The sequence below is a fragment of the Polyodon spathula genome, chromosome 1, assembly GCF_017654505.1.
Source record: "Polyodon spathula isolate WHYD16114869_AA chromosome 1, ASM1765450v1, whole genome shotgun sequence".
Classification (NCBI taxonomy): Eukaryota; Metazoa; Chordata; class Actinopteri; order Acipenseriformes; family Polyodontidae; genus Polyodon; species Polyodon spathula.
In genome coordinates, this window is record NC_054534.1 from 91,913,634 (window position 1) to 91,923,725 (window position 10,092).

The 10,092-nt window shown below is 39.6% G+C and overlaps 1 protein-coding gene across 1 annotated transcript in view; it reads right to left on the reverse strand.

Annotated features, from left to right (window-relative positions):
- Positions 1-3,432, reverse strand: part of LOC121324236 (atrial natriuretic peptide-converting enzyme-like) — a 50,545-nt gene extending 47,113 nt beyond the window's left edge. The window contains exon 1 of the mRNA XM_041265906.1: positions 3,288-3,432. Coding sequence (XP_041121840.1) covers positions 3,288-3,359 — 72 coding nt within the window. The 5' untranslated portion in view covers positions 3,360-3,432. The remainder of the gene's footprint in view (positions 1-3,287) is intronic.
- Positions 3,433-10,092: the final 6,660 nt, after the last annotated feature.

Below are 10,092 nucleotides of genomic sequence, written 5' to 3' on the forward strand. Positions count from 1 at the left end.
TCCATCACTTAGGGTAAGAAACAGATCCTAATAATTCTGTCCAAATACTACACTTTGCTTATTCTATATACTTTAAATGATACAGAGAAGCTGCTGTTAAAACATAACTGAACACTGCTTCAACTGTTGATTTTGAAAGACAGAAGCCTCAATTTCCTCATTCAACTCAGTCTAGTTGTATATGCAAGATGATTACAAAATGAGTTAAACACTTTGCAATTCTCGAAGCATGCCATCTGTCAATATTATTTGTCTCTGTGAAAGACTTTATTCCGCTGATTTAAATTTCGATAAGACACATATTGTTGCACATCATTTGAAGCCTCCACCTCAAGCTGTGTTGCTCTGAAGATAGTGTTTTTTTTTTCTTTCTCCCCCACAGTGGCACTTTCTTTATCTGTATATGACGGTCTGGGTAGTCATACAGTGGGCTAAATCTTAATCATGCGTGATAGGACAACTGCATTAGCAAGTGAGTCATGTTTTAAGTTGTACATTTTAAACAATACTTAATTATTTAAATTAAGTACATTAAGCTTGTTAATTATTGATATGAGAGTCTGAGTACCAGAACATTGTATCTGATATGAAATCCAACACCTGCTTTGAACTAAAGAGTGATGAATCATGGGATTATAACACACAGCTCATTGTTCAAAGAAAACAAATATCAGTACTGTTTCCCTCTGATAACGAGTTTACAGAGGATTCTGGATCAGCACTCACTAGACAGAGGCAAGTCGCTGGGTCATAGAACCTATAAGTTCTTCCCAAACAACACCTACAAACTACATGCTCAATATCTATGGAAGCCCATCCGATGTGTTATTTATCACAGGTTTTAAATATTTAGTACATCTATTGATTTGGACCAAAATATGAAAGGCTATCCGTATGAAAAGCCGTATGTGTTAAAAACGTGTGCTGTTAGTACATGTTTCAAATAAATTACTATATATAGTACTGTGATACACTACGCGCTCAAAAACATGACTTGGTTTAATTTAATTATAACGATATTAATAATACATTTAAAATGATATATTAGTTACACTGGGGTTACCACTGAATGAAAGCGATTTCTAAGATTCTGAAACCGCTGGTTGATGCTTGTCTCGGAGGTTCCAGGTCTATCAATCTTTCACTAGACTTTACCCAATGCCAATTCCATATACCGCCATGAATTGGGTGAGAAACGCAGATGGTAGGCAACTTTTAATTGGATCATTGCTACACTTACTATTTTCTTTAAATTAATTGGTTCTCTTTTCGTTTTCAGTTATCTGGCCAAATTAATATGCTTAATAATTAGAATTACAACACATACACATTCGTCATTTGACTTTTTCCCTTTATTCTTTTCGAGCGCTAGGACCCAGAGTGTCCTTGCCTTAACTGTTTTTCTTGTCCAGACCTCCAGTCTGCCTATTTTTAACCAGGTATTTTGGTGCTCAGACTTTCCATTCCAACAGCAGTCGTTCTATAAAGAATGGGATATCTGAAATCTCATCTTGGCAAAATGTTTATTTTTAGATGTTGAAGAGGAGGAGTAGAAATCTCATATCTTTTTTTGGGTTGTGAGAAACAGACGAGGTGGTCGGTGGAGAGAGAATAAACTTCACACTTTGTGGCTCACAATATGGAGAGGTTAAGAGACAACTGGACACACATTCATCTATATAAAAGTTCAAAAATGTAGAATCTGTTAGATGGATGAGAGGCTTGTACAGCTATTTGCGGCATAGGATGATACATTTTAAAGGACATTAAATTCATGCTTTAATGTAAAGTGTGCTTGGGTTTCACACAATTTAAGTAAATAATAAACAGCCATTATTTGTAGGCATGTGATATAAGTACCGGTCTATAGAAAGACTAGTTGTTCTTATGCTATATACAATGCCAAATAATTAATATTGAGGGTGATAATTGAGAGATCAATTGGGGATACAAATACCAGACGGCGTTCTTTGCCTCCATGTTTTTTAAAACCTTTGGATTAAAACTATTATCCAAACAAGCAGGCATTTTCTAAACATTTACAATTAAGAGTGGCATGCTTGTTTATAAAAGTCCAGGTGTGATTCCATAGTGTTCATTAGCTAAAGACAGCCAGTGAAGTGTAGTTGCAAGTGTATGAATCAAAATAGGGTTATCAAAATGGACCATATGAAAATGAGTTTTCAATAAGATACTGTTTAAACTTGGTGTAATTTAAACGTAATGCCTATGTGTGTGTGTGTGTGTGTGTGTGTGTGTGTGTGTGTGTGTGTGTGTGTGTGTGTGTGTGTGTGTGTGTGTGTATATATATATATAGATAGAGAGAGAGAGAGAGAGAGAGAGAGAGAGAGAGAGAGAGAGAGAGAGAGAGAGAGCGAGAGAGAGAGAGAGAGATAGGGTGTGTACTTCCTATGTTAGACCATGGCAACACACTTGTATTTAGAATTTAGCTCCTTTTTGTTCATTTTAATGTAAGGATTTTGCTGGATTTAATCATATCCAGTTCAATGTTCTATCACTGAATATCAGATACAGCATACATGTATACAGAATATCTAAATCAACATTTAGATTTTGAAACACATTTATAAATGACATACATTTTTGTGACAAACGCTAAGTGACACAACATATACAGATCAGCCTTCCATTATAATTGTGAAGACGCATATAGGCTACAGCACGTACCTCTCTATTAAATACTATTTATCTCTGTCTTTGGTGACATATCATTTTGAATGATCTGTTCACTTAAACACAAATGGGGTTTATTTGATCACTAATCTCGGTTGTACTAAAAAGGCTTCTGTTTATGGAGAGAATACAAAAGAAAACAACTACCTGCTTTCATGTCTACGTATTTTTGGAGTGTACTTGTTTAACTAATTAAATATATCCACGTAACATCGACATTGTAAAGTTTTACACTTCAAAATCTAATTGTCTAGCTTTATTATTACATGGCAGTACTTTCTACAATACATTTTTAATCGAATATCACCAAACTAATTTATTGCCCGCTATACATTGTTGTATTTGATCAACTATACATCACTACATAAACTCAGTGGAATCTATATAATAAGCTAACGTTAGATAAACATGATGCTCTTCCGTTATTACAAATACAGATATTTCCTTTAAGCTCACATTCAGCTCCGTCTTGTTTGCTAACCTATTAAAAACTATTATTATCACACTATAAAATAACTGACACTCATCAATAGCTCGTATTGTTTTATTTCCTAGTAAAACAACGTTCTTAAATGTTATTATTTTGCGCTTACCCCGTTATTGGAGTCGACTTGTTGGTACTGCTCGCCTGGGTTGACTGAAGTAAACTGTTGCATTGACAACATGCTCAGTCTGTTCTCATCCACACATCTCCTCTCACTTTCTCTCTCCTCGTCATTTGATTAGAGATGCCCCTCATTTCTACTCAGTTGCTATAGGCGCAGGCATGAGTTCGGGGGGTCTCTCTCTAAGCGCTGCAAACCCCACCTTCAACACCCCAGCAAAAGCAGGCTTTTTTTTTTTTTTTTTTTTTTTTTTTTTTTTTTTTTTTTTTTTTTTTTTTAAATAGATGTTGAGAGTTCTGCAAGCACCCTATGATAAAATGAAAAAGATTCAGAAAATGACGATTATTATAATCATCATCATAATTTCCGTTCTTAATATCTATGCATTTAACACAATAAATTGCTACATATTAACTGTATTAAAGGTGAGCAAAGTCTACCAAGAGAAACAAATAAAAAGGATATAAAATACAGTAATTAGACACGTTTTAAAACATGTAAATGTAACATAGATTGGTACAATAGAACGTAGTGAAAAAGCAGTGTTAAGAACGATGTACGAGTATGGTATGCAGAGTAAGCAACAAAAATAAAAGAAAATAAAAATAAAAACCTGTAAATGCATAAAAGTGTACAGTTACTGTTACATTTCCCACATACTTTTATTAAAAAATAGAAATTAAGTGCAATATTAGGCCTATATCCTGGCTGGTTTAATAATAATAACAAATAATAATAATAATAATAATAATAATAATAATAATAATAATAATAATAATAATAATAATAATAATAATAATATATAGCACCTTTCATAGTGGACCACCATCACAAAGTGCTTTACAGAGGTAGGTTGTGAACTGTGCATTAGACCTTCTCGTTACAACCCTCTGGACTTCAACCACTGGACCACACTGCCTCACAATAGCCTTTGGGCATAAAGACCAATATCTTTTTTTGTATATAAACAGATTTGCAAGCATGTTGAGAAAGAGGTACAAATGTACATGTATTATGTAAATAATGAGCTGCTTTGTGTTGCACGTTTTGTATAGTGTACACCTTATCCAACCTCATTAAAACACCATTGTACACTATATAGAATGCCTTGTCTATAACACACAGCCTGTACATAACACTGATGTGTGCACATTGAACTCTTACATTGTATAGTGACTGCTGATATTATTTCTCCCTTTTTTGAAGGAGACAGTATCTATTTATCACACTTTTTGTGATTGTGGCTTAGCAAAACACAACAAAACAAAAAACTACATTTTGAAGCAAGCTTTTATTGATGACAAAAAAATAAAAGGTTGACTGATTATCAAATATGCTGTGTACTCCACAGTATGTCATACATAATCTTATTGATCTTCAATCATATATTAGGGTTTCCAAAACTCCAATACAATCGCTTAGTATCTACTTACAGTTAAATAGGTTAAAGCGATTGACAGCAGTGGATAATTCCATAAATCTGAACTGTTGTAGAATAGTATCAGCTACATAGATCTTGTGCAGTTTTGAAAGAGGTGCATGTTATAGCAAATGTGCATTTACATATATTTTTTATGGTATCTAGGTAGAAGTAATAGGTTAATAAAACATTGTTTCCCTGCAAGACTAACACATGTAAGGCATCCAAACAGTTTTTTTTTTTTTTTTTAACATAGTGTATTACAGTCCCAGTTAAAAACTAGGAAGTGAAATGCATTTCTTTAAAAAGTGTTAGACAAATATTGAGAACAGAAGTGCATGAAAGGTACGAGTCACAGAATGATTTTGTTAGCTACAGTATAACCTCTAAAATTAGATAGAGCTAAAGATGATGCCATTAAATCTTAGCTAATATGAATTGTTATCTTTTCAAAGGTCTTTCATTTCCCTATGTAAAAGATGCATCATGGTAAACATGCTGATTTTTTTTTCACCACATCCCTGCATTCTACTTCAGTGTAACGCAAAGATTTTGAAAACATGTCCATTAAAATTAAGTAAATGTATGGATATGGCAGAGGTGCAGCATTGAAATATCTTGTAATATATACAAGTAGCTTCTGATTTTATTCATTTTTATCAAACACACTTTATCATAATGTTTTTTTTTTGTTTGTTTTTTATATATAGGAAAATGTTAGACCTATGAAAGTGATAATGCTGAACATATTTATGACAATTTTGTGGAATCATTTTGTTAGCTCTAGGCACTTTAATTTATGCAACACTACGAAAACAGAATGAAATGCAAATGATTACTAAGACCACTGTTATCAAATCTTTTTTCTCATGCACACTATAAATCTATAAATTATGGAAACAAAATGGGGAATTATTTTTTTCATAATTACTTGCTTATTTGCATAAGATTTTTTTTTTTTGCATAATTACTTAACTTTCAAAATTACAGTGCTCTACAAAGATATATGAAACATATAACAACTCAAAACAGAAGTAAACTAATCTTGGAAATGTCCATATACAGTAGCTATATAGATTATTGTATAGGACGCTGTAAGATCGAAGCTGATATCAACCACAGGACAGGTCAGAACATCTGTTTTCTGTGATATTATGGTTGCATGTTACAGCGCTATACTATATTTACAATATACAGTTAAATAAGAGCAATTAAACAGTAGAGTTCTTAATATGATGTCATTTCTAACTGATACAAAAATGTGTCAGGTGACTTATCACATCAATATCAGGGTGTATATGGAAGCTGAACATACACGTGACCATTTGACCTATTTTTATTTATTTATTTATTTAATGTTGGCTAGCCACAGGGTTCGCTGGTGTGTGGTGAGCCAAGGATTTCCCAGCCGTCCAAAACACTGAGAAGGGTAACGTTTGCTAATCAAGAGGCAGGCTTGGATCCTAGGTTGGAAAAATGTTAGTTTACCTACCGTAAACCTGGTTCCCTGAAAGAGAAGATGTCCACCAAACATCGAAATGGGATACGCTCCTGCCTATAGGTAGGTATCACTGAGCTCTTTCTATCAAAGCTGCCGATAGGCCCCCTCCCCTCAGTGACCCCCTCGGTCCCACCTCCCGAGGGTACTTAACCATCACACGGGGAGGACCATTGTCTTTCTCGACGAAACCGTGATGTCGACCGAAGAGACCTCACGTTTGGTGACCATCTTCTCTTTCAGGGAACCAGGTTTACGGTAGGTAAACTAACGTTCCCTTTCAATGTGAAGATGGTCACCAAACGTTGTTATGGGAAATGTGTACCAGAGCCGTCGCGAGGGAAGAAAGAAAGGCAGCATATGAGGGAATTCAGTCCTGTCTGGCCGAGGTCAGCGGTGTGACCGTGCAACCACGAGAACTCTAGTGCCCACAGAGAGCAATGAGGGATTTACCACATTCAGGTGGTAGAACCTGGCAAAAGTATACGGGGTAGCCTAGCTAGCCGCATCACAAATTTCAGCCATGGAAACACCTCGGAAGAGGGCCCATCTCGTAGCTACACCTCTCGTGGAATGTGCGGCTATCCACCTAGGTGGGGGAAAGCCAGCATTATCTTACTCAGTCGAGACTGTGTCCGTAATCCAATGCGACAGCCGTTGCTTCAGAGGGGCTGTCCCAGGGTCCGTGTTCCATGGCAGACGAAGAGCTGGTCAGGCATGACACAGCGCTCTTGTCCTATCAACAAAACATCTCAATTCCCAAACTGGACAGAGAAGGTTCAACTTCTTACCCTCTTCCGTCGCAAACTGTGGAGGATGAAAGGACTCTAGTTCCATGGACTGATTCACATAGAAGGCTGTACCCACCTTGGGGAGAAAAGCAGGGTTTGCACGCAATGACACTCTGCTACCATCATCCCAAATATGCATACAGGAGCTAAGCACAGACAGGGCCTGCAGCTCACTAACCCACTTGGCAGAGGCGATAGCCAAGAGGAAGGCTGTCTTCATGGACAGGTGCTTCAACTTGATGGAATATATAGGCTAAAACAGGGCCTGTGTGAGAGACTCCTGTACAATCTCAAGGCTCCATTCGGGGAGAGTAGCCCTCCTAGGAGGGTGCAATCCCCGAGCGCCTTGGAGAAACCAGGTAGCCAAAAAATGTGTGCCCGGGGACACTGAGTCAACTGCGGCGTGGCAAGCACAAATAGCCTCTAGGTAAACCTTCAGAGTTGAAGATGATCTAGCAGCCTCAGCAGATCTTGCAGAAACTTTGGATCATGACCATTAGTACGGCACCAATCTTGAAAACATTTCCATTTATAGGCATAGAATAACCTAGTGGAATGTGCCCTAGCATTCTGCAGTGCACCCACGACTGTGTCAGACAGGCCAAGGCTGACCAGCGGTCCCTTTCAAGGGCCAGACCCATAGCTGGAGCCTGCCCGGCTACGGGTGCCAAAGTGTGCCTCTCGCTTGACTGAGAAGATCCCGGCAAAGCAGGATTTCCCAGGACGGGCTGTTCAACAGCTGGCACAGGGTTGAAAACCAGATTCTCCTGGGCCACCTGGGGGGCCACTAGGAGAACTGACGCCTTCTCCAACCTGACCTTTTCGAGAAAGGCCGGGAGCAATGGCAGAGGTGGGAATGCATAAAGGAGTGCTCTGGGCCATACGTGGGCTAGGGCATCGACACCGAGTGGACCGCCGCAGCGGTGGAGGGAGTACCACAGGGGGCAGTGTGTCGTCTCCACCGAGGCAAAGAGATCGACCTGCGTCTTCCCGAAATGTTCCCAAATGCGTTCCACCACCTGAGGGTGGAGCAGCCACTCCGATGGGTACGGGCCCTCCCTCGAGAGGAGGTCTGTTGCCTGATTCTCCACGGCCGGAACATGTGTCGCCCGAAGTGACAGTAGGTTCTGTTGGGCTCAAATCAGAAGCCTGGGCGATTCAACCCCGGGGACCGAAGGCCACCCTGGTGGCTGACATATGCCACCACTGATGTATTGTCTGTGCGGATCAGCACGTCTGTTCTTACTCCTCTGCCTTCGCAGACCGTGCCCCAACCCGAGTTGGAGGCATCCATTGTCACTACCCTGTGGTTGTAAACCGTCCCCATTCGAACTCCTTGACGCAGGTGAGAGGGAATCCTCCACCAGCACAGGTCCGCCATACACGCGAGACACACTGTCAGCTGATGGTGCCTGTCGTGTTTGGGATGTAACCGGAACGCACTGAGCCATGCCTTTAGCAGGCGCATGCGCAGTAAACCCAGCTTGATGGCTGATACCGCTGCTGCCATCAGACCCAGTAGTTGTTGGCACAAAACAAGGGACACCTTGGATCCCTGAAGAAACAGGGAGAGGTGGCTTTGTAAAGCTGCTACCCAGTCATCCGAAAGGTATGCGCACATAGTGGTGGAGTCCAGCCAGAGCCCCACATACATTATGCACTGCACCGGTGTCAGCCGACTTTTGGTATTGTTGATGGTGAGGCCCAGCCTCACTAGATACTCTGTCACTAGCGTCGTGTGGGCCACCACTCCCTCCCGCGACTGGAAACAGATCAACCAGTCGTAGTGGTAATTCATCACTCTGACTCCTTACAGCCTCAATGGGGCGAGGATAGCATCTACGCACTTTGAAAACGTACAGGGAGCTAGGGAGAGGCCAAACGGCAGCACAGAAAACTTGTACGCGTTGCCCTGAAAGGCGAAGCGGAAATATTTCCAGTGCTGTGGACGAATGGGAATGTGAAAATACGTGTCCTGTAAGTCCACCGTGGTGAACCAGTTGCCTGGCCGGACGACTGGAGTATGTGACGATGAGTCAGCATATGGAACCCCTTCTGTTTTAGAAACCGGTTTAGAAACCGCAAGTCCAGGTAGAACCCCTCTCCGAGAGAAGTAGGATCTACGATCTACAGCAAGGCTGCCACTTCGGTCTGGAGCACCGAGGCCTGAAAACCCTGGAATCGCTTTCTTGGTTGTTGCTGCATGGGCTGGCTATGGCCACGTCCACCACGCTGAGGGAGGGTCCTGCTTAGGTATATATATATCCCTCTCGATATATATAATATATAATATTCCGAACGGCTATACACAACAGACCCACGTAGGACTGGAAGGACTTTGGAACCTTAGCGAAAGAACCCACATACGAGGGCGTTATGCGACCGTATACCGGTGCTGAGGGAGGGCCTGCGATATCCATTAGAGGACGAATATATTAATATATAAATAATAATATATTCTATATATATTATATATACATATACCATGAATAGTAAACACACGCACACACACACACACACACACACACAAACAAAAAACAAATTAATGATGATTACTACTATGTTACAAAGGATACCTATAGGATGGGAAATTTACAAGGATCATGTCTTAACTTTAAACACAGTCTGCACTTTACTAAATGAAATATTAACGAGCCTGCATTAAATTAAATGTTGCAACCATCAACACAATTTCGCAGACTGGCACCATGATGTACTTTTTATATTTCTGCCAAATGGTCTCTTCAATTTCTACTTCATCCTTTCTCTTGTTCTTCTTCTGTATCCCTTCAGCCTCTTCTCGCATGCCTTCAAATTCCACCTGCATTAGAAACACATGAAAGAAATGAAATTGGTTGTTTCCATCCTGCAGGGTTTATGGCTATAGTCATAAAGCACAGCTTGAACTTTCATTTAATTTCCCCTGCATGGTACACTGTTAATTGTACCAAGTTAATTTGAAAAACATTTTTTGAAATGTTTTAATGGCAGCCACAGGGTAAGAGAGATTAGTAAAATATAATGTTATGTACAGAAAAAAAAACAATGTTGTTCCATCTAGAGATACGTGTGTATTTATTAGAA